Here is a 27906-nt window from a genome sequence, read left to right on the forward strand (position 1 = left end):
CAATCTTGCCAAGTCCTTTGTGCCTCTTTTTCCCCGTTTCTGTGTGAGTCTGATGAGTCTGTTGTGTAAAATGCGATCACCTATACTCTCAGTCAGAAAAGCCGTATTTTGGTTTTGAATCAAGAGGATTTTCCCTTCCTCTGATTGTTTTCAGAGGCCTAAAGAAGAGTAAAAAAATACACAGTTCTTCACAAGAAATAAACAAAAGCTAGACACCAGTCTGAAAATAAACATGATTGTGTGTAGCAGAATTTAGTTTTTCATTATTTCCCAACACGATTCATCTCTAAACCCCATGTGGGGGTCCCAGCCTCCGGGTTGGAAACCACTGATCTACATAAAGATCTACATGTAGAATAAACACTCCATAAAACCACTTTGAAGATCAATGAAACGCTTCAACACAGCAGGTAAATTATACATCCTGTCATCTTTTATTGGTGACAGAAAATGGCCACAATAATAATTAATACAACCCAGTCAATTTTGGATTCAGAAGTAATGATTTAAATAATTTTTTTCCATTTGTCATTTCCAATGTGTTCGGTAGAAGTTGGCACTCCTCTAAAATCAGTTGTTCCCACACAACGCTGCAACCAGGCAGCAGATATGGAAACCCATTCCAGATGGCAAGCATCTAACTCTAATACAACTCACCAACCAGCATGTAATGACTTGGCTGGCTGGAAAATCTTCGCTCAAATATGTAGGAAGTGTGAGGACGTGGCCAACAGTTCCACAGTTTGAGAGTTTGCTTGTTTCCTGATTAGTGTCTCTTTGCGTCAGATGTAGCCTACAGCTCGTCAGTGAGGAGACAATGACAGCAGTGACAGGTTGCTTGGCCTTTTTCTTTTTCTTTTTCCAAACCCAGCATTGTCTACCAAATGCAATGTAAGCAACAAACAAGAGATACAGGTCAGCGAGGTCAACACAAGTACCAACAACAACACAGCTTGTCTGTTACTCACAATCAACAATCAACAAGCAACATGGAGATGTGTCAAGCAAATCTTTCAGCAGCATGACAGTGCAGGACAGACTGGGTGAGAATGAGCAGGTGTGTCTTTGTGTAGAAAAGCATCTGGAATATAACTGCTGTTGGTAAAAACCTTAAATCTTTGAAAATAGCTTTCATCTTTTTGAGTGGAAAATAGGAGTTTTCCACAGTTTACAAAAGGGTCTTCCGAACCCGAGGATGAAAAAGGTTTCTCATCTTGTACAATAAAATTTATTGATTCATATAAACATGAAAAATCAGCAACCAGTGAGGTTTTCACCGAACAACAGCAATATTTTTAACCAGTGTCAATGAGGTGTTTATTGTGGAACAGCAGTAATTAAAGCTCCTGTAAACTGGGGCATCAGTACATTCAGGTGATACAGGCTGTCTCCCAGCTACAGCTCGGCTAACGTACTTTACATTTCAGTCAGCTGTGAAAGACATGTAATAAGGAGAAGGAGAATTTCACATGTCCTGAAGTCAGCCCCCTCAGTTCAGCACGGAGATGAGAGAGGGAGAGGAGTTACAGCAAAGGTGGCCTAAAGTTCAGGTATTGCATTTCATGTGAATCGATCCCCTGGATGTTAGAGACACTTGGCACAGGTACAACAGCAGTGGTGGGTGAGGGCATTAGCCCCTGGTGTGTTGAATCATCAAAAGCAGTCCAGTCCAACAAGAAGAGAGCACTGATTCTCCACTGGGAAGATCCCATCAAACATTCAAGTTTTATGTGTCCGGTCACAATGAAAATCCTGCAGGTCCAGGAGGAGCGTCAGAGCGTCTGCACCAGCACGGGGAACAGCAGGGACAGATGCTCGGCGCCTCGGATTGGGAGTTTGTGTGTGGTGTAGAAGTGGATGACTTCTGGGATGGTGTCAAAGGGAGGGCTGTTCTGCCCCAGCACGTACTTGCCGTCTTTGTACTGGGTGAACTTCATGTGCATGAAACCCTGGCAGCTCCTGTGAGAAAAAGAAACAGGATGCATGAATGGACTGAGAGAAGAGGGAGACAAAAGAAGAAAGAGAGTGTGAGAGATTCAATATGAAAGTGAGAAAGGAGTGGGGGGAAAGGAAATGTGGGGCACATAAAACATCGTGCCCACCACACATTTTGTCATATAATGACACAGTGGAAATGACAGCCTGGATTTATGTTCACGTCTTTTTCCTGCACTTTGAGGACATGATTCTAACCAAGATTTAACACCATGTCACAAATTGGGAAGGACGGGACATTATGATGGATGAATGAGTGGCGTAATAGTTCTCGGAGGGAAAGATGAAGCCAGAGGGAGAGAGTGAGAACACTGGACTATGAAAGTGGCTCAGCCGAGGGAACCACACTGGCCTCCTCCCTTTAAGTGCCAGGCAGCCACGACAGGACTTCCCCTTTAAGAGCCAGCCAGTCATGATGTACGTCTAATTATAGAAGCTGAGGGAAAGACAAGGGTTAAGACTTGTCATTGTTCTAGTAAATCAAATTAAATTTTGAAGAGCAGTGAAACCAAGAGAAACACTCACTGGGACTACAAACAGCCAAACAACAGGCAGTTTATGATCGTCCCACTGGCCTCCGGAGCACTGCGAGCCAGATGCTTCATCACGTCAGCGCTCAGAGTTGACAGCGTGCTTTCATCCAGTCCTGTTTGTTTTGGGGACTCTTTGTATCTCACGGTACATTACCAGCACTCTTCCATAAATATTCATGTTGGTTTAAATCTGGCTGTTTCAGCGCTGACTCACTTCGGAGAGCTTCTTCGTTTTGTCTCCGTTAAACAGCCTTCATCATTCCTCCCATTGTCCACGGCACTGTGTAATCTTACAGCAGGTGTGGCTCACTTTTTCCAAGGAGCAGCACGATGACAAAAGCGCACAGTGCCACTTTATTTCATGTAATTTTGCTCACATTGGTTGTTATTACACAGGCTGTCTTTACTGCAGGGTGTAGACATCACAAAGGTGGTGTGAGTATCCAACAACAACCTGATAAAGACTGTTTCTTCCCAGTCTAGACACAGACATGATGGAAAATTATATTTTCTGTCAAACTGCAGACATGAAAGGAAAATTCCAGTTTATGTGGGTCTTATTTTTGTACATTTGCCATTTCTGTCATATTGATGCTGTACCCTCAGAAGTAATTACAGATATCCAACAATCAAACAAACAAGCAGTGGTTTACAACCTTATTATCTAAAGCCAAAGGAATAAAGTGTCCAGCCGTCACCTGGCTGAAAGGCTTTGCCAAGTGTTTGAAGAACAATAACAAGTGCTACAAAAACAACTTCCTCTCTCTCTATTTAATTACACACATAAGCTTTCAGTCATAAACCCTGTCCAGGCACAAGACAAACAGAAGGCGAGAGCACTTAGGTTTACTTTCCAGTAAATGGCCCTGATGCAAAACACCTGACACACGACTACCCTCGAGATTATTGTAGTCCGTTGTGGTCAACAAAAATGGAGGTCGGGGGAAGAATGTGTGACTCGCAGAAAGGGGCTTCCCACATTTAAAACATGCAGACAATTTCATACGCGCCAAAACAATAAGTGAGCACACCAAAGACACTGGTAAAAATCCCTTACTGCACAGGGAAACTGTGTGCGTGTACAGGGAAGATGAAAGTAGGTCAAAGTCTTTAAACTGTGATTGATGTTTATGAGTTTGAGTAATATTTATCTGTTCTCCTGCGTCTCCTTCTCTTACGTCAAGCTAATCAGGAGCTTTGTTTAAACCCGTTTGATCATCAGATGGCTCCTGTTTCTTGCTCTGTCCGACTTCTTTTTAGGGATGTTGCGTCCCTGGAATCCAGCAATTAAGTTAAGTTTATTATTACTGATTACAGTGATGGTCAAAACTAAGAAAATAAAGGCTGTATGAGTTTCCCTTAAGCTAATTTAAGATCTAAGTAGCTTCAACTCTTTTCAGATTGTGTCATCAGCACTTATGACCCACTAGAAATGTGTGAGACTCTGCCCTCTGCCTGCATTTTTTTATTTTCTTCCTACATTCTGTGTTCGGGACATTTATGGGCATGTACCTCCACTGCGCTCAGGTGAGGTTGAGGCTTTGTATAAAGGTAGCAACCAGGTGCTAGACTGTGAGCAGCAGGCATCCAAGAGACACAGTGCCAAAAAAACATGAATATAGCGAGGCAAGACGCCAAATTAGAGTGAATCTGGCGTTGGCTTTCACTTCCATTTTCACTGGTGAGCGTGTTTACAAACTGTAACCGACGATTCTGCATAGGTCTACTTCAATGAAGGACAACTCCACTGTCTAACCAAGTAAAATTTTGGAGTCTGTGAGAGATATAACATGTTCCAAACCTCACATGTGCCAGCTGGGGAACAAGCACCAGAAATGACCTTGTTGCTTGAGCAAATGTGCATGTGAGCGTGTGCGTGTCAGACCCACTTTGGTCATGTAAATGAGTAATGCATTAGCTTGTTTGTATGTCAGCCCAACACAGTGTCACTCTGTGCCTCATCCCCCTCCCTTCCCTCCCTTCTCTCCCTTCCCTCCCTCATTCCCTTCTTGTGTGGCCCACAGAAGGTAATTCATATTCATTAGTGATTACGGGGAGGATGATGTGTGCACTGAAGTGTGCTCTACCTGCCTGATTACCACTTAGAGGGCCCACTGGGGCCACAGAGGATGGCCACAGAGAGGGGCCAAGGATGGGGTGAGGACAGAGGGACGATGGGAGGGCGCTGTGAGTCCGGGGACGATGGATCATGGTAGTAATTACAAGGGAGAGATTTGACCAGATAAGCAGTATTGTGCCCTGCAAATGAGTATCGGGAGAGGGATCAGTGCGGCAGTGATCTTGAGTGGGGGTGACGGTGGAGGGGAGGGAGGGAGACGGAGGAGGGAGAGACAGATGGAGAGGTGTGGAGACTGCGATATGAGATTGGTGGCTCAGGTGGCTTCACACACACTTCACACACTTCACAGTCGCACGGCAGAAGAAATGATAAGTGTGCAATTAAATTGTAACACTGTTTTTTGGGGAACGATACTGAAGGCGCTCAGGTGTTTGCTTCACTCGTTATGGTGGGTCAGTGTGTGTGTGTGTGTGTGTCTCTATGTCTTACCGTAGGGACAGAGAGTAGTCAGAGCGGTTGGTCTGGCTGTTCCTCACCAGGTAGCTACACTCTTTACACAGCGTTAGCAGCGACTCTGCCTCCGACCGCGACAGTGAGCCGTGGTACCACCTGATAGACAGAACACACACACACTCAATAAGACAAAGTAAAAGTGAGTACGTTAAGTGTGATTCACACATATTTTTACACCTTCTGTTGCTGGATGTCGACACTCTGTCATGTTTTTTTATTGATTAGGTCCCACTAATCACGGGCACATTGATGATACGAATGGTAATTATAAGTCGTATGAATGTTTCTAAAGAATAAGATTTAAGATGAATAGAAAAAAAATAATACAACATGTATTTCCAAATAAGAAATGGCTTCTCTGGTCTCTAATTCAACAGCAGTTAATTCTAATTAACAGTTGTAACACCATGGCGGAGTGTGTTCGCGCTGCCACACACTACTGCCTGTCTTTCAATTAGCACGTAGTCTTAACATTATATTTGAGCAACAGCTCTATCAAAGCACAGCATCACCAGCCATGCTAGCATCACTGTGCCGCACTTACACAAAGTGGTGCTTTGAGCTAAATGCTCACGACAGTATGCTAACATACTCACATGCTAACATGCCTATGCTAACAGTGTTGCCAACTCTTTCCAATGAAACTAGTTCCAAAAGACACTACAGGTCGCCAGACAACATCATGTGCTTGTTTGCATATTGGTGATGTCATCACATATTTATTTGGGATAATATAAGTGTTTTACAACTTTGCTGAATGAGAATTCAATAGAAAAATCATCAACAAAACATTTGATTGCAATAAGAGCTTTCTCGCGCCTCCAATCCCGAGACAAAGAGTGTCAACGTAACCATAAAAAACAACTTTTTTTTTTTAAGATATTTTTTGGGCATTTTTAGCCTTTATTTGATAGGACAGACAAGCATGAAAGGGGGAGAGAGAGAGGGAGTGACATGCAGCAAAGGGCCACGAGCTGGATTCGAACCCGGGCCGCTGCGGCAACAGCCTTGTACATGGGGCGCCTGCTCTACCACTAAGACACTGACGCCCTGATAAAAAACAACTTTAATCGAACTCAGTGCGATGAGCAGTGTCTCCTCTCCTGCTGCCAGCCCAACAACCACTGACTGCCTGTTCAGTGTTGCAACGCAGGAAAGAGCAAGAAAGACGTGGCGCTGTTGGCAGAGGAGTCGAGGACTGTGAATACTCTGAGCAGCATGCAATAATGTATATGAATATATTCCTCGCTCTTTCTCTGATGGTCTGAAGAAGTTGCTAAATTTGTTGCTAGCTGCTAGGAGGGCCCAAAAAGTCATTAAATCTAGGGTGAATGTCGCCAAGCGGCAACACCAGATGCTAAGCAGGTAATGTTCGGGGCCTGCCCATTGGTCCGACAATCCATTGGTCTGACATCCCGTTGTTCCGACCATATTTAACCCATTGTTCCGAAGTCCCATTGTTCCGAAATCATCATGATGCCCTGTGGTTAAGGTCTGGTTAGGTTTACGCACAAAAACCACTTGGTTAGGGTTAGGGTTAGGAAAAGATCATGGTGTTGGTTAACATGAAAAAGAAAGTGGCAAACACATAAGCCGTGAGCCTGCTTCGCCTCAAGCCTTTCCCAGGTGACCCAGAGCTGGTTGTGGCGCACCATCAAGGCAGAAATACTCCGGGAGCCGTTCAGCACTGCAGAGAGCTCCCCACACAACCTCGACCCCAGAGTTAATAACAGGAGGTTATGTTGTTTCATTCTCTCCTCTCTATGACACTTGACCAGTAGCCTACTTTTGTTGCGTTGCTGATCCTCTATGATACACAAATACAGTATAGCCTAGTATAATCACATATCGGAACAACGGGCGTTGGACTAATGGGATGTCGGACCAATGGGCTGTCGGACCAATGACATGGCGCCGTAATGTTCACCATCTTAGTTTAGCATGTTAGCATGCTAACAGTTGCCAATTAACACTAAAAACAAAGTACAGCTAAAGTTGAAATATCACTAGTTGCAGGTGTTTACTCATGAACAAATTAAACAAAGTAGTAATTTAGCCAATTTTGATGCCGCTAGTTGAAATGATAACGGATCACCAACGTTATTAAAATTCATAGACAACATGAATATCTGACCCAGATTTTATGACAATCTATTCCTAGAAAATGTCAACCTCATGGTGGTGCTGCAGGGGGAAAGATCACGTCATCACCAAAGACATTAGGATTCATCCTCTGGGAACCATGACTGTCTCTACAAAATTTCATGGTAATCCATCCAGAACGTTAAACGGCCCCACACACAGACCAACACTGCCATCCACAATAATAAGATTTTCTTGGACCTGACTTGGGGAGGTGTGCTGAACGCTACAGGTTGACAGTGATGCTGTTTCTCTGTTTAAAGCAGAGCTGAAGGAAAACACAAAGCTCATAACAGCACTTAAGAGATCATCAGGGAGTAATGGGGCATAATAATCAACCGCCATCCTCAAGTGAATGTGTGCGCATGTGCATGTGTGCTTAAGGGGTGTCATGTGCTTGGATTTCATTAGTAAAACGGCCCTTTATGTGCGCACAAACAGCACATAAATTACACCAATGATGTCTGAAATTACAAGACCAAAGTAAATGTGTGTTTTTAATGTTCCAACTTAATTAGTTCTCATTCTAACCTTTCGCACTTCTGTGAGCTCTGATGATCGCTGCTTAGCCGAAACACATAACCGTTTCGTTTTAATGTGTCCACGCCCTAAATAGACCAAAGCGGCGCAATAAAATGGATTTTTTGGCTTTATTTGTGGGATGTCAACGTAATTCTACCTCAAATATTAAAAAGTGCTTTTACAGCAGTGTATGACAAATCAATGTGCATTACAGCCACAGAGACATTAACAACCCACAGAGATTAATAGTTTATGCTAATTAAATTTACATGCACAAATAATTGCATAATTTAGGTTTGTTTGATGCATTTAATCATTACAATTCAGAATTATGCTACAGAAGAAATGCCTTGTTTAATGCGATATTTCTGTGATATGTAAACATCTTACAATCTGCATTATTTCATGTGTAATTTTTCAGCCACTTTTATTAGTGGATGTAAACCACATAACCACTATTATTACTGCTATTTTTCTTCTGTGACAGAGCAATTAATTTTCCTGTATTATATTCAAGGTAATAAAATTAATGGCAACAAAGACACTCAATCATTAACTATCAAAGTCACGGACGTGTGAGCCTCTTAATCTGATTAAACCTTAACTGACCTATGCTCTGACACAACTGGCATGCATTAATGTTGCTCCTGTGTGTTGAACAGAACACTGCATACATACACCTGCTTCTCCAGAGGCAGAGTTGGGTCTACTCTCTCCCCAACCATGGCGTGGCTTTCCTGGGGCATCCTAAACTTCATCCCCCCTCCTGCCAGCGGGCTGGACCGGGCCCCCGGAGGACGCAACCGCTCTGTGGGCGACGAGGAGCGGTCCCACTCTGCGCCATCAAACTGCACTGTTGGCAAATGGGGACAGAAAAAGTGAGTCAGAGTATTTACACAGCACTATGATCGGAAGGGATTAAACCTCACAGCCAGACTCGGGTAAACATCAGACATCCGGCTATTGCAAAACCACGCATGCTGTAGAGAGACCCTCTCGTGGATGGGTCGAACTAGAGGTCCCGCTTGGGGTCCCGGACTGACAGACTGCAAAACTATCAGCATCATCACAGTTACCATCATCAACGTTTTTATGAGTCACTAAGGGCAGATAGAGACAGGGAGTTGGCGTCTTCCTGCTTGGCTCTGGTGCAAGTCTTTGTCTTCCAATAGACTACACGGCAGATTACTTGATGTTGATTCTATTCTGGAGCAAATTACGTGCACACACTGAAGTGTTATTTACCCCTTCTGTGCCTGATTTTGCCGCAATTCAATCTACAGAACTTGTAATTAAACATTAAATGTACCATAGTCCTAAAATGAACAAGGCAGACATGTTAATTTACAGGGCACTGTTCATGCGTGGTTGATGCAAGAGGGGAATCAGAAGGGAGAGCTTCAACCCCCCCCCCCCCCCCCCAAAAAAAAACAAAAAACAAAACAAAACTGACAACACAACAATTGCAACAGGCAGGAACAAATGCAGGTGGTGCAGATGCAGGCCGCGGGGGGTTTAGGACAGAGGTAGAGCAGATGTAAGACAACAGCTTGGGTCATGAAGGTCAGGGTGAGTGCATATGCGTGTGCTTGGGGTGATAAAGGGAGGTAGGGATGGGGGGAAGGGTTGTGTTCAGGGTGGGAGGTCACCTTGCTCTCTGACGGGGGGCTCCTCCTCCAGCTGACCCACTGGGGCAGGCCAGGGCAACTCCGACAACTCCCTCATTTCTAATGGAGGGGAGGGGAGCGGGGAGGAGGCGAGAGAGAGAGAGAAAAAAAGGGAGCGACAGAGTGAGAAAACAGCAGATGGGCTTGAACAAAGTTAACTCAAGTAAGATATGCGAGAGAAGTGGTGATGATTAAAACGTGAGACTGAAATCAGGTGCAAGATTTTAACACGAGGAGGAGAGAGTGAGCGAGAAGTGAGATGTGGAAGAAAGGGAAGTCCTGTTGAGAGTGGGTGAGGCTGTGCGTGCAGATGACAGAGATGTGGTGTCATGAGATGTAATTAACCATACCTCCTGTCATGAAGAGATGTAATATACGCTACCTCCTGTCTCTTTGCTTCATGCTTGTGGAAAAACATAGTCTTCAGACCCTATATTTACAGTAATTTATCATGTGTGATAAGACCGAGGAAAGCGAAGAAGATGAAACAGAGAGGACAGGTGAAGTCAGAGGCTGCATTATTTATAGTCGTTTGAATGAATCCACTTTAAGCAACTGTCTAGTAGCAGCAGATGTGATGAAAACAAAACGTGACTTTATGTGCACTGCAACCCACAGAGCAGTGTGGCAGATGAACTGAGGAGCATGGGGGCAGAATAATGCTCCATTCACTGTCCTACCTACAGTAGGAGAGCAGAGAGCAGAAGGTGCACAGAACTGAAAATAGCTCATTATCTACCATGGCAGGCAACCGTCTATTTTAACAGTCATTACTGCAGCCTTACACACACACTGACACACACGAATTATGCGATTTGCCCGTTTCACACCGTACATTCTGCTCCTGCTCACAGCGAAAACGGATTACAAAACAAATAAAAGGAAAAGAGGGGTGACGTCTTAATGAGCCGACAAATCCAAAGACCCCCCAGGCCCCGCGACATCAAAGGCCATTTGAATGGGCGTTTGGAGAGAGACCCAGGCTGTACATACATGCCGCTCTCCCTCCCTGGTTAATTATTGAGCAGGCAGACACACTCCGCCACTTTCTCTGGCTCTCCGTGAATTATTGATGCATGGCGCAGTACAATGGCCCCATCTGGAGCGGGCCGCACCTCCGCCGAAGCCAGGATTAAAGTGTGGCCTGGCACCCCTCAATGGGAAACATGCACGCAAACATCCAGGTCTGCACACACACACACACGCAACACACCGAAACACCACCACTGCCACACTCTGCTGCCTGTCCGCTCGCCACCACATCACATTTCACACCTCTAATTCTCAAGCAAAACCGAGACAGACGCATTAGAAAGAGAGAAGGGTGTAAATGAGAAGCGAAAAAAAAGCAAGTCAAGGGTAACAAGAAAGCGAGAGAAAAAGGAGACAGCCAAAACAATTTATTACAGATCAGAAATGTGCACAGCTATCTGATTGAGAGATAAGCTGAGGTAGTGGTGATACACACTCAGAGGGGAAAGTTCCATCAAGATTCCACTCCCTCGGGTTTTGGGAGACTGTTGTCCGTCTTAACAACTCATTTTGTCTGGTGTTCCTCTCGCCAAAAAGTAAAACATCTGTCCTGAGATGATTTTGATTGTTTCCACTGTCAGTTTTGCTTTGGACATGAACACTTTAAACAATGCACCTGTTTCTGGCATCCATTTAATTTATCTTGGTGGACTCATTATAGCTTGAAATGAGGCAGATCAATTAAGTATCTGAGTTAAACTCTGTTTAAAAGCATTCTTCTTGTATCTAATCTCCCTGATTAGACGTAGGGGGGGCAATCAGAGTGGAACTCAACATATTATCACAGTACATTCCCCATATAAGAATGGTATCACGATATGGGAATTCTGCGATACTTGATAAGTTGCAAGACAATCATCTATGTTACATTATGATGTTTGTGGAAGTGAAGACAAAATATACCCCAAAAAGTCAAGTATCGGGAATTGTGAGTCTTAACTTAATGTTGCTTTAGCAAACACATTGTAGGCTGATTCACAGTTTTCTCCAAAATGAGATCAGGATGATGACTTAGCAGGTGGCTATGCATGTTTAATTGGGGTTGCTAAAGTACTTAACTTTTACAAAACAGTTCTTGCATGTTGCACAGTCTTTGTTGATCTTGTTTGGCTCGGTTGTAAGAACTGAAGTGAGCTCAGGCTTTCGACTTGAAAGACGTCCTGAGGCTCACCTCTTCTAACAGCACAAGGCGTCAGGACAACCCTCACGCATTCCAGCCCAACCAAATTATAGCTTGAGAAAAAGAAAACTACATCAACTATTGGACACACTACCACAAAAAAACCCCCAAAAAACTTCAATGCCATTTGGCCCTAAACAGACAGGACATGATGGCAAACTATCTGACCACTGTGACAGATCAGAAACTGAGAAAGACTTTGACTGTGTACAGACTCAGTGATCACAGCCTGGACATAGAGACTGGCAGGCACAGGCAGACCTGGCTGCCTAGAGAAGACAGGCTGTGTCAACTCTGTCCACAGAGACAGGTGGAGACAGAGGAACATTTCCTGCTACAATGTGGCACATATGAAGACATCAGGACAAAGTTCATAACAAATAAATAACAAAAAAAATCTTCTACTTGGAGAAAAATAGTGTCAGCGCCATAAATGCAACAAGATGTCAATGCATGTCACAGTCTAAGAGACAACCAACACAACAACATATAGTTCAGCTCATCACAGATCACGCTCTGCCTTTTTATTTACTCCTTCACCTAATGTTTTTTTTTCTCCTTTAAAATTTATGTCAATGCATTTGAAAAAATACATTGTTGTTAATTGTTTTTTAATTTTTTTTTTTTTTTAAAGATATTTTTTGGGCATTTTTAGCCTTTATTTGATAGGACAGACAAGCGTGAAAGGGGGAGAGAGAGAGAGAGAGGGAGTGACATGCAGCAAAGGGCCACAGGCTGGATTCGAACCCGGGCTGCTGCGGCAACAGCCTTGTACATGGGGTGCCTGCTCTACCACTAAGCCACCGACGCCCCAATTGTTTTTTAATTTTCACTGTCTTAAATTGTAATTGTGCTTTGGCAACACGTAAGAAATGTCATGTAAAGCTTATTGAATTGAACTGAAAGATGACAGTGCCTCTCTGATTTATTTTCTGCCGCTATTCGACTCCACACTGTCTGCTGTTTCCCCCTGTGAGTTTCTTCTTCACCGCAAGTTGGTTCCGTTCACTTTACCCTTATCCATTTGATAACCAACCACGAGGAGTCATGGAGTAGTGAATCTGGTAAGTCATACTGGCACCTGAATCAGTTCAGAGTTAAAGTTATAGTTGGTAATCCTGTTCAGAAACACTTCTTGTTATATTAGGTGAAATGGTCCTTCCACCCTGAGAGTAGTCAATACATAATGTGTTCAGAAAAAGGAATGAAAAAAATCAGACCTCTGTGGCAGCTGCAGGCCCGTAAAAACTCTGACCAATCCCTGCCATTTGGTGCGAATGGAAAGAACCAATCAGATGCCTTCATGTCTCGTCCTGCCCGAGCCCCCCTCCGTCCCTCCCTCCCTCCTCCCTGCGTGCACTCATCACGTGTCACCGTTGCCGGAAATATTCAGCATACTCAGCAGAAATGCCGAGTTAGCAGGAATTTGCTGAACAATGGCAGAGAAAATGCAGCCAAAAGTATCACTTCCAGCGTCACTTGTAATGGCTCGCCCCGCTAAACAGGCTGAGACAAGAAAGTCAGAGGCAGAAAAGGCTGCAATGAAAAAGGCTTTGGATAAAGTGAGGGGACAAACCAGACGTCAACATTGGTGCAGCTTTTGAACGGTGGAGACAACTGAGGGAGCTGAAGGGCCTGAAAAGTGATGCAGAGGTTGCTGTCTTTCTGTTGGACAGGTAATTATCTGTTTGCTTTGGGGGGATTTGTTATTTTACTCGGCTCTCCTCTGCTCTGCTGACTGCAGGATGCGCGTTCAAGCTTGTGTGGGGCCGTGGCTTTGGACGGAGCACTGACGGGAGGGGGAGGAGGGGGTGGAGCTTAGAGGAGGTGCCGCTTTCAAATCTTGCTAGCTCTCCAACATTACCAACTATAGCTTAAATAAAAGCATTTATATTTGGCACAAGTGTATTGATAACCTATCACAAGAGGAAGTCATATGATATACTTCTGTATCAATATTTTGATCCACCCCTTATTAGACAGGTAGAATATAAACCAGTAGGTGACTGAGTCTGAAAGTCCAGGATTGAAACCTTATTGACCTGCTTTTCAAATATCAAGATAATACCATTAAAATATAAAACTGTAAACAACTGAAATCATCAGACACACAGCAGATTTTTGTCTCTCTGTGACTCTCTGTGTGATCTGCATGCGCACACACAAGAACAGAGGCGGCAAATAGCAGCCAGACATCAAACAGACAGAAACACAGGAGAGCAGACACACAGTTGGTATTACTGGAGTGAATCATTCTGCTATCTGTCAGAATATATCAAATCTATATTAATAAATCCATTTTCAGAAATATTTATTATTAAACACAGTCATTTTTCCTTAATTTAGGGTAACTCGTGTAACCCCTCCTGAACCTGAAGGCTCCACCAAGATAACTAGTACTAGTGTATTTTTTTATCTGGGAGTTACACTGAAATATTGGCAGCTCTCTGCACTGCAAAAAGCTAAACACACACCAACCCACACACACACACCTTGCCTGAGCTCCTCACTCTGATAACAAAAGGTTGAATAGCAAGCTAACACACACACAACCACACAGTGTCACCCATTCACTTGCTGGGAACATCTGGCTTCCATTCACTTCTAATGGGAACCTGTGGATCTGTCTTACATACAGGGCTGTTAGTGCTCTGCTTTGTACAAGACAATGAGACACACTAATGGTCCACACACAAAGGCACACTCTCATCGGTGCTCACAGCCCATGTTCATGGTTTGTGCTTAAAAACTACACCGTATTCATTATATATGCTAAAACAAAGGAGTGTGTTTTCATTCACGTCTGTCTTCTATTTCAAGGCAGCTGATGAAACAGGCAACAGTGGTAATTTGTGCCACATGTGCCCGGTGCCTCAACTACCTGCTAACAATTACCCGAAATGATCTGAGGGGGAGGGAGTGACCGAACCTTTCTGTGTTGCACAGAGGAAAAATCGCCCTGAGTGACGGATAACTGACTTTTCAAGCACACCAGCTGTTTTCTGTGTCCTCGTAATAAAGGAGGAGCAGACAAAGACAATAGAACAGCTTCATTAGGTCCATTAATGAAGACATCTGTTTTTCAAACAGCCCTGGCATCCCGTCTACTCTCTGCACACAAAGACCTTCTGCTGGGCAAAATGGCCCCCATAAGGATTGACAATTAACACCTTATGCCAGTGAGGATGAAGAAAACACGAATTCATACAAGTTCCCCTTTCATAACATGGATCCACACCATTTTGATTTCAATTTAAGCACCACACTCTTCTTGACAATCCTGTCTGTGTATCCATTTTCCAGACATTCATTATATCCATTTTCCCATGGCTTCCTGCCGCACCACCTTTCTCTCCATATTGAACATCCCTCATTCTTCATCGCCCCTCTTTCACCTATCTTCCTCTAAGTGGGGCATTATCTCTTTTTCCATATTCCCTTGCTCCTTTCCTCTCTTGCCCTACTCTACTTCCATCACCTCTCCAGCCGTCTCCCATATTGGTTGGTGAGAGAGACTCACAAAGGACATGCCTTTTCATTAATGTCAGTAAAGGTTGCTGCTGAAGGAGAGCGAGAAACAGCCATGGGGAGAGGGAATGTGACAAAGAGAAAAGGGAAGCAAGAGCAAAAGGAAGAGAGAGCGCCCGACAAGGGTCCTTCCACTAAATTCTAAATTCTAAATTGATGAAGAGGCTGGTCAGATGCCCCCAGGGCCTGCTTGGAGCAATAGAGAGCAGCATCACATCAGAAACGTAAATCTCATTTTCTTTTTTTCCTTTTTTCCCTGCTCTTGTTTGTCTGGATTCACAGACACAAATACATCTCCAGTCCTGCACACGCAGAACAGCCCCAGAAACCTCGTCCTGTCCTGTCAGAGCCAGAGCACATGTATCTAGACAACCAGACACCACAGATACAAACGCCCACCATCTGTCAAGGTGTCTTTGCAAGCTTTGCTAAACCAAGCTTTTGCCTCGGTGTGCATTAACACTTTAAAGAGCCCTTCAGCATCCAGCCAACGGTGCTATTTACACAAAGATAGATAAAGTATGACCAAATGCTCTGGACAACTTTCAAAATCTCTTTTTAATGTCTTCAAAATGTATCTCTCACAATAATAATGTGTACAATGTTATGTTCCGCTGTTTTGCTTCTCAATTGCTGATTTCTAAAAAAGACGAGTCTACAGTCACAGTGGCTCTGTGAGGCTACAAAGGCACAGCAGGGCTTTGAGCTTAAGGAAGTATTTCACTGCGGGAAATGTGGTCTTTTCATAATAGGCTATCTGTGCAATAGAAAGATGCTAATACTTTTGAAATTGGTGCTGCATGACCAGAGAAAACAGCAAGGGCTGTGGCTTTTGCTCAAGAGGTAGAAAACCTGCACTGCGCCGCACCAGGCCAATAAACACTCCCACTGGTGGGTGACGCAATGCAAGTTGCCCGTCTGAAAACAATATGGCAGCCAGCTGGTAACAAATTTCTTATATTACAATTAAAAAGTAAACTAAAACATGTTTCTAAAAACATTTTAGGTGAGAAGAAGGCAATACAGTAACAGAACATTGGCTATATGTGATTAGCAATGCCTAGTGTTACAGTTTGATCTAAGTTTTGTCTGAGTTTGAGACGTCTATTCTATCCTCTTCGTGTCCACAGTGGTGATGGGCATACAAAGATAAGGAAGCACAATCTGTATTTCAAGCAACAGCCCAAAATGAGCAGGGAGATCTGAGTGCTGGCAAGATGCACAGTTGACTATATGATGCAAAGCTGGTTGAAAATCTGCAGAGTATCCCTTCCTGACATCAGCATGTAACAACTCACAACGACAATACTAACATATTCAGCAGATTTATGAGACGTTGCCCGTGTTCAGCACATTTGACAATTAGCCATAAATATAAAGTAGAACTGAAGCTGATGGATATGTCATTAGTTTTGCAAACATCTGGTCACAAACTCAAGTATTGGACAGATTAAAAGTTTGAACTAATGACTGAACACGAACACCAGAGTCTCCACAATAAAGCCTGAGGGGAACATGAATGTCTGCTTCTGATTTCACGACCATCAAATAGTTTACAGGACATTTGACTCAAAACCACAAATGCTAACCTCATGGTGGTGCTGCATGAAAAGTCAGGGGATCACTAAAGTCAGTTTGATTCATCGTCTGGGCACTGTGGATGTCTGTCTGGCAATCTATCCAGTAGTTGTTGAGATGTTTCAGTCTGGACCAAAGTAGGGGACTGACCCACCAACCAACACTGCCTCCCTACTGCTGTGCTGCTGACACAGCTTAAAACAATGACTCAAGCTATATGGGCAGTTTCCTAAACAGCCCTTTGTTTGGAATAAAGCAGTTTCAATATATATCAAACAAATTGCCACATAAACGGTAGGACGACAAAATACCCACTTGAAAGTCTTTCTATGCTGCAAACAGTTTATCTGAACTGATAAAAATCCCTTCTCCACCATCCTCTTGCTTTTATGATGCACACATTCATACTCAGGAGCTCCCTTGCAAAGCCCCTGTCTTCTGCTGTTGCCTAATGAGCAGCTGCACTGGAACAAGTGGAGGATAAGTGCTTTTCTCAATGGCACGATAATAGTAATTTCCAGGGGTGGAAATGTTATTCATTCACCTTCCCCATCCAGATCTCCAGCTGATTTGCAGCTCTCTCATCACACATCCTCAGACGACCATCGTCCGCATCAAACGGCTCAAAGCTCCCGTACTGCACCATAAAACTTACAAACATGAAATACCTGAAACACCCATTCGTCTGTTCGTTAGGTGTAGCCATCAGAGAGATAATGAGATTGTGCCTTTCATTAGCTCACTAATTGGGGCTGAATGGTTGCAGGGCCCATCTCTCACTGCTGGACTGTCCATTGACTTCCAGGAATTAATGACTGCAGTAATTTGAGCTGGACGCCGGTGACTGGTGACAGCTTTCTAACGCCGCAATTAAAACCCACCAAACTGAGAGAGGCCTGTCACGTTCGAGCCCTCGGGCACATTCACCCTCACACAGCTGAGCTGAAGTGAATATCCAATGGAAAATAGAGGAAAATGCTTCGGAGGCAAGCTTATTTTTTGATACTATGTGAAAAATAGCTGCAGAATGCAAAATTCAAAATTCATCCAGGCGATTACATTTAAGCATGGATAAGCTGTGGAAATCATAATTAGAGAGATTCTGTTCAGAAGCGCTTGCATGAATGCAATGCACGCAAATCCACATACAATATGCACCAGCGATCCTCCCCACTCCCTCGCCCCACACTCACCCACACGCTAATTTTTGCCAACATGCACACAACCTCTTCTCACCCTTGAATTAGGGGCCTGATAATCAGAGCTGGAAAACCTAGCTGAGAATCCACATGTGTTTGCATGCGCCTGTGTGAAGGTGATGATGAGAGGCTACTGGCAGATTGCGATGCCCCCCCTTTGCCCCCTGTAGCGGGTTATCTGAGTGAGTGTGTCACATCCACAGGGAGGGAGGGCCGTGGGGACAGCCCTGTCACCGCTGCATTGGTGTGTATACGTGAGAGAGTGTGCCTGTGTTAGCGGATGACGGATTGCACCCTGCCACAATGGCCCTGACTCCCCCTCCTCTCCCTCAGTCTCACCTCGCCACAGCCCCCGACCATTAATTCTCTTCGACGCCCCTCCCCTCTGAAGCAGTGGGCCACCACAAACATCCATTGAGCTGCCACCAAACATACCATAACCTTGGACGTCCCTTTCCATTTCTCTCCAGCTAGCTTCCTCCAAAGCCTCTCTATCTATTTTCTCTCTCTCTGTCCATCTCGCTCCCTCTCACACCTCCTCCTCATCTCTTTTCCCCCTCTTTTTCCATCTTTTCCATCTCTCGTTTTTTTCTGCTCCATCCTCGTCCTCCCCGTCTCTTCTCTCCCTCACATGTGGGCCGTGCCTAGCAACGCTGAGTGGGCCTGGGAATATGGATTAAATGTGAGAATGGAAAATACTGTTTGTGTGTTTACACTTCAGTGCTTTGGTCTGCTCAGACAGACAGCACGCCAGCTCGGAGTGCTGACTCCAAATGGAAAAAACAAGGGGTCAGACAACTCGAGCCGCACAAGCGTTTTCCTCCACTGCGCTCTCTAATGGTGCTGTAAGCGCTGCTCTGCAGGAGCGCGTACTGTATGTGGCAGAAAGAGGAAAGGCTGGAGAGGGAGAAAACGACAGATAAAGCAGGAATGAGTGCTAAGTAGGTGAGAGGTGATATCGGCTTTTAAATTAACCGGTGTACACCTCCTTTTTAAATCACCTCCGCTCTCAAATAAGTTACGGTGTCTCTGCTGCTCCTCTAGTTAATGTGATTTGAGCCTGAACACGGTGTGAATGTCTCTGTGTGTGTATGTGTGTGTGTTCAGACAATGGTGTGCTGACCATGACTCTCTTATTAGCACTGGATCGGTCATGCACACGCAGGCATGTAATTAACTGAGAAGAGAGGGAGGGGCACACATAAGACGGGGAGAGGGGAGGAGAGTGGGAATGGAGGGGAGTGCATACGAGGCAAGGTTGATTTATTATCCCATCACCTTGACCTTGATGACTCGAAGATGCAGCTCAATTAAGCCAACTTGGCCTTGCGTGCCTTACAGTGATCCAGTCCTAAATGACCTATCAGTCTAGTTCTGTTTCTCTCCGTCCCTCTGTCTCTCTTACTTCTTCTTCCTCACCTTCTCCCTCCAATTATATCCAATAGATGGAACATAATGGGATGGGCTGTGGCATGCACTGTCAGAGGAACTTAAAAAAAATGTGCCAATTATTTTAGAAATACTGCAGATGTTATGAACGAAAATGAACCTTGCTCTCTGTTCGTTCCTCTGCTAACCTTCTCTTCATGACGTTTACACCATCTCTCTCGTGCATGTACACACAGAAAAAAGACATCTCTGTCAAGTCTAATGATCATCTCAGAGGTTGTTGTGAGCGCGAGAAATCAATAGTCACCAGAATGTGTTTAAATGCGGTAAAAGAAACAGAACGATATGTGTCATTTGAGCTGAGACAGTGAAGGTCACAGCACTCTCCATTTCCTCCAAAGGCTTTGGAGATGTAGTGATGGGGGGGGGGGGGGGGGGCCCAACACAAAAGGTCAGGACAGTTAGATGAGTATTGCACTACGTAGTAATCGCAGCAGGGCTCACTGTGTGCTCCTGGGAGGGCTTTGACCTTTAAAACTGCTCCGTTTGAGCCATTTTCACTAATTCTACTGAACGATTGCCTTAAAAAAAGACATTTGTGAGATACCTTATGGTTTATGCTTGACACCCAGAAGCTCCAGGAGTTGTATAGTTATCCGTAGAGTAGGTAGAATTCATTGTCTCCCTCACAGACACTTAAATACAATGGATGATTGCCAGTATGGAGGCATTAAATGTAGTGTTCAGTTAAAAATGCTTCTCCTGCACAATGCTTAGCCATCCTAAATCACACTACCTCGCTTTTATTCTGGGAAGCTCTGAATATCGATTTAAATATACAGTGAAGCATGATTCAGCAGCTCCATTGTCTAAACCTTGTCTGAAATGTACTCATAAATTAATTTTCTGCATAATTTTGCAGGTGTAGGAACTGTTACTTGAAGGAGAGCGTATCAATTATTTGTTAAACAGCCAACAAAATTTGTAGATGGGCTTTGTCAGATTATGCGTCACCCTTATTCCTGTTTATTTTACTGTCAGAATATTGTTAGAATATTTTTGGTTACCTGCAAAAGCTTTGGAGATATGATCCTTTTTCCATTCCCAGGGTTGGTCATACTCATCAGCCGGTCTCTCATCATCTTGCGGCAGCCTGCTGCTCTCCTTGCCCTCCTCCTGGGGTTCTCCGTACAACAGACCCAGGCGCTGGCCTCGCTCGTCTTCATAAGGGGTGTCATAGAGCTGTACACCCCCCCGCGACCGTCCTCCTCCTGGACCTCGCTGCAGCTCTGTTGATGCATATGCAAAATACCACTGATTCATGCCCCGACACACAGAAGCACTTAAAAAAAGGATTTAAAAAAAATCTTGAATGTTTAAACAGTCAGCAAGAAAAACAGGCAATGCCGAGAAATAATATTTGCCAGTAGCGATGAAGTTCACACGAACACAACAGTGATATTATCCTGTAGTACAAAGAAAAACAAAAAAGCCTGTTGAGCTCTGACATGACTAGAATTAGAGGAGAGAGACAAATGATGTTTGCACAGCTTGCCGTGGGCTCAGAATCTCATATAGGGGGGCTTAACAAGGCCTTGGGCTAGATGCTGAGTTGCAACATGGTAGACAAACCCACCCCGCCTTCTCTCGTCCATCCTGAATCCCAGCAGCGATCTAGCACGGCTCACAACAGCATCCACTGTCCCTCGTTAACATTTTCATCACTTTCTCAGTGGGTTCCACCCAAGAAGTGTTTCTCAGCATTTGCGACTGTTGTGTGGAGCCAAATATGGCCATGAGATAAAAGGCTTTAAGATTATTGACGCAAGCAAGAGGATGAAATCTGATTTCTAAATGCATCAATAGGAGCCTCTAAGCCGCAGCAGCAGCAATCAGCAATGGCGCTTTGATATGTTGACCTCAAAAATGTACCCTTTATAAAAACAGGTGGCACAGGAGAGGAAAAATGGGGGAAAATGAAGGAGTCGGCATCTTTTGTGCACACAGCCAGCAGCAAAGGAGGTGCACTCACGTGAGAAGGGAACGGGACTAAATGGAAGGGTTCCCTGGTGAAAGGCAGAGAAAAACTTTAACCTTCACACGACAAGACACCGCTATTGGGCGGCCTTGTAGTCACCATGGCGACCAAGTGGAGGCCCTGGGGAAAGGCCCCGAGGTTATGAAGAAGAGGGTGGAGGGGAAATGGTGAGAGAGGAGGAGCGAGGCGAGGCAGGAGGAGAAGGAAGAGGAAAAGGAAGCAGCGAGGAAACAAGGGGAGGAGAGCGGGTGATGGGAGAGAAGGACAAGGGAGGGAGGCTGGGGGGAGGAAGGTCTGTCAGTGTTTGATGTTAAGTCATTGAGACAGAAGCACAGCGGGGCTGAATGCTGCTCTACCTGCACTGGGAACCCGTGGTGTCAGCGACAGCCTAGAGATGGAGAAGATGAAGGCGGAGAGATAAAAACAGGCATGGAGGAAATAAAATGAGAAATTCATAGGGAACATGATGGAGGAAAACAGAGGTGGGGGGGTGGGGAGTGGGGGGATAGCGATTTGACAGAAAGGTGACATAAATTGAAGATTGAGAGGACTGGCAATGGGAAGTGTTAAAGCATACAGATGCACTGGAGCTGTAAACCTTTCTTATCCTCATGAACTAAACTATAAGCACTGAAGATGCTTTCTCTCTAAAAGTACAGTCGAAAAAGCACACAGGTGTCTTTTCAGGACAGTCTTTGTGAGAGATAATTGCTATTCAGATTCCACATCTGTCTTTGCCGCTCTGTTGTGTTTTTTAATGAGCAACAGCAGAGTGAGAGACAGACAGACAAAGGCAGGCAGACAGACAGCCCTAGAGTGACAGGCTCAATTCAAAGTCATTGAAAGAGCTGTGACAATGCTTTGTCAAATGCTCTGCCATCACCGTTCAGAATCTAATCTCTCCAGCTGCAGCGAGAAAGGATTTTCTCCAAGGTTTCTCAATTGAGCAGAGGGAGTGATGCTCCATTCACTTCAAGCCTGATATTGCAAACTTCATTTGACCACTAAAAAGGCAGCGAAAGTGACAACGGAGAGAGGACAGGACATAAAATTCACTACAGGACCGATTAGAGAGACAGCCAGACTCCCCTCAGGGCCAGGGAGAGCCCTCGAGATGAGGAGAGATAGAGAGATGGAGGACGAGGAGGGGGGAGGCTTTTACACTAAATGAGTGGGACAGAGCAGGGAGAGTGCGGGGGAAAGGGGCAGACAGAGATGTTATAGGAGGAGAGACAAATGGAAAACGATAGATGTGAGCTCGATGATGTGGGAGAAATCCACGAGGGAGGCGGGAGGCTCTGAAACTGGAGACTGGATGGACATCTCTAAAGGGATATTTCGTGAGGTTGACTCAGTCTGTGATGAACTGAAGACACATTGGAGCGGAGAGGTTCAACACTCTGGCGTAGAACTCCAACAAATGAGGTCATTAAACTGACACTAACATTAATGTTTTCAGACCAAAGGATTGACCAGCGTTAGTCATCAAAGAAATTGCTGATAGATTTTGGCTCAATGATGCCATTGAGTCATGCCACAGTTACATCAGTTACATATTTTATTCATGATTTGGTGCACCTGAAACGCAACCGACGCAAGCTTTTATGTCAGGTAAGAGGTCTAAATTTAAAGGAACAGTGTGTAAGATTTAGGGGGATTTAGTGGCATCTAATGGTGAGGATTGCAGATTGCAACCAGCTGATACTTCTCCCGGTTAGAATTCCTTTAGTGTTCGTTGTTCAGGAGGTTTTTACCAGGAGCTTAATTATCCGCAGAGGTGTCTTCATCTCCAAAACAAATGGATCCTGTGATTTAAACAGGTAAGACCACTGAATAAACTCATTTCACATGAAAAAAAATCAGTGTTTTTCCAAGGGGCTGCTAACTACCGTCACCACAATATGCAAAAACACAAATGGCCCTATCTAGAGTCAGTGTTTGGATTGCCCACCCTGGACTACTGTAGAAATAAGGCAATCTCTGTGGACAAAGACCCACTCCCTATGTACAGTAGGTATTTAAACCGGTAAAAACATTGAACAAAGCAGTTTCACATTACAAATCAGTGTTCCTGCAATGTCATTTGGCTCATCACAGAGAACCTGCTAATGTGTGGTCACCTTTTTTCTGATCAAGTCAATCAGGAGGTTTTTACTGGGAGCCAAATTATCCTCAGAGGTCTCTTCCTCTCCAAAACAAATGGATCAGGGGATTTAAAACGTTAAAAATGTCTTTCAGATTCTATTTGACTCATCACAGAGGGGCTGTGAGCTATGGTGGCTGAGGCAGAAATGCAAATGGCCCGATCTGGAGCCAGTGTTTGGTTTGTTTGTTCTGGGCTGCTGCAGAAACATGGCACTGCAACATGGCAGACTACGTGGACCTGCTCCTTATGTGGATATAAACCGCTCATTCTGAGGTAACGACACACAGTGATCTTATTTTCTGGTGATTATATACTAAATAAAACATACTTTTTATGTTCCATTTCTGCCCAAATATCCCCCTCAAACCTACACACTGGACCTTTAACCCTTTAGGATTTGCACTTACTCTCATATTATGAAGGGAATTCTGTTTCATTACTTACACAGATGTAAAGGCTTTACCATATGTAGAGATAACTATCAGAGAAAACTATAAGACAAAAAGTCCACTGACCTGTTATGACCCTTTGGGCCTCATACGGTTCCATGTAGCCGTTGTTCTCACAGGGAACAGGTCTGAGATCTGGTTCTGTCCTGTGGTCCAAGCGAGCATCGAATGGGTCAGAATAATCTGTGTCACCTGCCAATGGAGCAGATGGAACCACCTAAAGGACAAAATACACAGTGATGAAGAGAAATGGGTTTTGTTACAGAACATTAACTTGACCTCGATGCAGAGCAAAGTAGCAGCATGTTTTTTTTTACTTGATGTTATATAATGAATACAAACTAATTTCTAAACATTTCCATCTTGCAGCACAAGATTCCAATCATAGGCTGTAATGAGTTTGACTTTCAGGCACCGTTTCCTATCAGCATTTTGTGAAAGCTGCACATCAATCACACTTTTGACTGAAACACTTGAATTAAGGCGTCTGGGATATGAATATTTTCTGATAACCAGGAGAATTCAGTGTGTAATGCATGTCTAAACGCCAGAAAGGAAGGAGTGTTGCACAGACAATAGCTCATCAAGACCCGAGATGGAGAGAGCAGCGCAACACTCTTAACAAGCAATCACACCCTCACTGAATGGCACGTTAACTATATGTTTGGTTACAGACAAAAACGCTTTTGGAGTGTCATCAAGACGCTAATTTGCATCTTTAGTGTGCAACATCACAAAACCAAACCAAACCAATGCTGTGCATATGGAGCAGCTATACCATATGTAGTTACCTCTTAAAACCTTTGAAGAAAGGACTGTATGGTATGTTTGTTGCTACATTTAAGCTATATACAGCCAGAAATTGTCCTGTCTGAGGATGATGTATTTTTTGGCAGTGGAAAGAGAACGCAGAGAGTAAAGAAGGTCCTGGTTGGTTGGTCGGGAGCATTTGTTCCTTCAAGCAAGCGCAGGAGGAAAACACCGATCAGCTGGCACAGTGACAGATTCAAAGGCAGCCATATGGTCACAAACACACACATACACAAGCACATACCTGCAAACACATACACATTTTGGCAAAGTGCTCTCTCCCCATCTCCAGGACAAAGGAAGACACTGGGACAAGGCTCACTTCCCAAATTCCTGCTAGACATGCACGCGCCCCCACAAAATTACATTCTAATCCCATGTTGATTCTGTAACAGGTTATCTATCGATGCACAGGAATCTGCAATGTTAATTAGAGTGCGGATGTTTCCCACAGACCCTGGGAAATTAATGAGAGCAGGAGGAGAGTGGGGTAGAGAGGGGGGAGCTATCGACTTCAGTTAAGACTATTACTTCAATCCACTTCAGGACTTTGCGCACTTGTAGCATTTTCCATGAGTGGAGTCATGGATTTAACTGCAGCGTTGAAAACCCCGAAATACTCCCTAACCTACTCAGCATCTGTGAGCTGAATTAATGTGAAGACCATTTTCTTGTTAAACCTTTGCTTCCGCTCCGGTGGCTCTTTCAACATCTGTTTGCCTTTTTTCTGTGTAGTCGCTGTGTATGTTCTCTACAGCACAACATGCACAGTACATCGCCGGGAGAGCACTGCAGTTCTGATGACACAAACAGCACCGGAGTATAAATTATACCTCCCTGTGGCTCTTGGCATATCACCATACGGCGTACTGTATATGGCCCCTAACATGTGCTCATGCGGGGGTCTCTCTCAGCTTGCAAAACTAAACCTCATTTATTATTTATGGAAGGACATAAACTCACGGGACTGTGACCCTCTCAGACTCAATGGTCCGCTCAAGCCATCAATAATTCTTTCCTCCATCTACAGTAGTGAATTTATGTGGTGCATGGGATGTAATGTGATTTATGTAAACAATGCATATCTGAGACACACATTACCAGTCACTCGTTTATGGAGTCTGATCAATAAAGCTGTCATAGTGATGGAAATGGGATGAGAGCGAAGTGGGAGAGTGGTTTTTTATCCTTCATCCTCCGCATAAGAAATTTAATTTGTCATCACCTGCATCTTGCCCTGAGCTCCTACAAACACATGCTGAGAAACTGAGGCTCTTACAGGTTCTTGCTGATCCTCCAAAGAGATGGCACTGAGCAGGATCTTGGTGCGCCCCAGCTCCTGGGAGTCCACTTTGATCAGCCTGTGTTTGGGAGATTTCAGGTCCACAGTGGATGACTTCATGGGAGACCCATACACAGGTGTGGCGGGGTCAGAAGTCTGAGGCTCGCCCCTGGATCTGTTTTCAGAGTCCTCATAGGGATCCTCAAAGTCCAGGTCCCTCTGGAGCCGGTAGGCTTTGAGGATCTCACTCTCTGTGTAGTCTGGTGTGGGAGGCTGCGGGGGCACCTTCCTGCTGCCAAAGCTCAGGTAGTCTTTCAGCCACTTGGCCATCGCAGCTCTGCGTCCAAGCGTGCTGGCGTGTGGTGGAGTGAGAGCAGGAGGCTGCAGGGAGCAGACAGGGACATGGGGGTTATTTCTGATGAGATTGTGAGAGCTGAATGGATTTGTGCTGTGGACAGCTGCAATATTAAAAACAATAAGATCCCAAAACAATTCTAATCCACAGGTCCTGATCCTCTCATAATATTTGTGCTGGACAACTTTCTCGTGATCATGGACCCACAATCAGTATACGTTTACATGCACTTGTGACACTAAACTACACCAACAGCTGGGCTTTACGCACCCCTTTTGTTTTACGCAGGGAGCAATAACGTCTGGCATCTGGACTTTGCCCAAAGGCTGCAATTACATTTCACACCCCTGCAATAAAGTCCGACGTTAACATGCTGATAAAAGAAGGGAGGACAAAGGCTGAATATCAAAGCAATGTGGAATTAAATAAATCAAAATGGTTTTAAATTTTAACATATTTCTTTTGTAATTTAACCATCATTTAAATACAACGTTTTTAGTTTTGGCACATATTTGGAAAGCTGTAAACTGAAGGTGAATATGTCATAAAAGTAGAAATAATAATCTCTTAAACTTCCACTTAAATCAGTCACCAAAACAGTGGATTTAAATCCCAGCGAGCGATGCGCAACGAAGGCGCACTCACTTACCAACCCTCTTCAGTCCTTCAGCCACTTGGGACGCTTAATTCCGCGTTTCTTCATGTCGATCACAACAAAACGGCACAAAGAAGTGACAAAACCTTCCGCTGCTGCCGCTTTTTATTCCACAAAAGGGACAAGAGAAAAGCAAAACTGCGGTTTTCTGGAACAAAAACAAGCGCACTCAGTCTGAGTTCCTCTGACGACTGACGGCAAATGTGCGAGTGAAGAGAGAGCGACTGGAGCTGCGAGAGAAACTCAACCGAGCGATTAAAGGGGAGGCGCTTCATTCCCAAAGGAATATCCTCCTATTCCCTTTCGCAGTCAGCCGACCGTTCATTCATTGAAATATCTGCACATCAGACCGTCTGCAACAAGAGATACATCCGCTTTCAAAAACACTGCTTTGGGGGAAACAACTAAAAAGCAGAAACTGGGGAGGGAAAAAAGAGCTCGCATGGATGTGATCCAAACATGTGCATTATTTATTCGCATTACATCACTGGAGACTTTCCTGTTTTAGCTTCACTAAAGGTTTCTCAGATGATTTAATGCATTTTTCCCATAAAACAACTAGGCTACAAAAAGGCAGAAGGGTGAACAAAACTGTTACCTGCTTCCTCATAAAATGGTTTGGTGGAGTAAAGTAATCCCATCATCCTGTGGGCAACATGAGCAGAATTGTAGTGAAGTAAGTTCAGACGTAAGTGTGGACACAAACATATCATAAAACCAAGATGACACAAGCGCTGAAGCCTGTCCCCTCTGATTGAAAAATCAGGCATTGTGTTGAGTGTGTTCACTCCCTTTGTTTCATCTTCTCTGAGT

At 44.4% G+C, this 27906-nt stretch overlaps 1 protein-coding gene across 2 annotated transcripts; it reads right to left on the reverse strand.

Moving 5' to 3' along the window:
• shdb (Src homology 2 domain containing transforming protein D, b) lies at positions 1 to 27314 on the reverse strand. 2 transcript variants are annotated; one of them, XM_049588707.1, is made up of 8 exons: positions 27088 to 27314; positions 26081 to 26464; positions 24058 to 24208; positions 20426 to 20647; positions 9435 to 9512; positions 8464 to 8638; positions 5098 to 5217; positions 1 to 1959 (listed from the first exon to the last, which is right to left on the reverse strand). In XM_049588707.1, the coding sequence occupies exons 2-8, from the start codon at positions 26411 to 26413 to the stop codon at positions 1773 to 1775; spliced, it is 1266 nt and encodes a 421-aa protein (XP_049444664.1). In that variant the 5' UTR covers positions 26414 to 26464; positions 27088 to 27314; the 3' UTR covers positions 1 to 1772. The 2 variants fall into 2 exon arrangements, with proteins under 2 accessions (XP_049444664.1, XP_049444665.1); XM_049588708.1 differs by lacking the exon at positions 9435 to 9512 and having other exon boundaries at positions 3 to 1959.
• Positions 27315 to 27906: the final 592 nt, after the last annotated feature.

This window comes from Epinephelus fuscoguttatus, linkage group LG10, assembly GCF_011397635.1.
Source record: "Epinephelus fuscoguttatus linkage group LG10, E.fuscoguttatus.final_Chr_v1".
NCBI lineage: Eukaryota > Metazoa > Chordata > Actinopteri > Perciformes > Serranidae > Epinephelus > Epinephelus fuscoguttatus.

Bases quoted from the DNA above. Each gene is read 5' to 3' on its own strand.
- shdb (XM_049588707.1), bottom strand. From the start codon at position 26,413: ATGGCCAAGTGGCTGAAAGACTACCTGAGCTTTGGCAGCAGGAAGGTG. The intron at 20,648-24,057 runs GTCAGTGGACTT...ATGCATCAACAG, and splicing joins GGCCCAAAGGGTCATAACAG to AGCTGCAGCGAGGTCCAGGA. The intron at 9,513-20,425 runs GTAACCAAAAAT...CCCCTCCATTAG, and splicing joins TATCTCCAAAGCTTTTGCAG to AAATGAGGGAGTTGTCGGAG.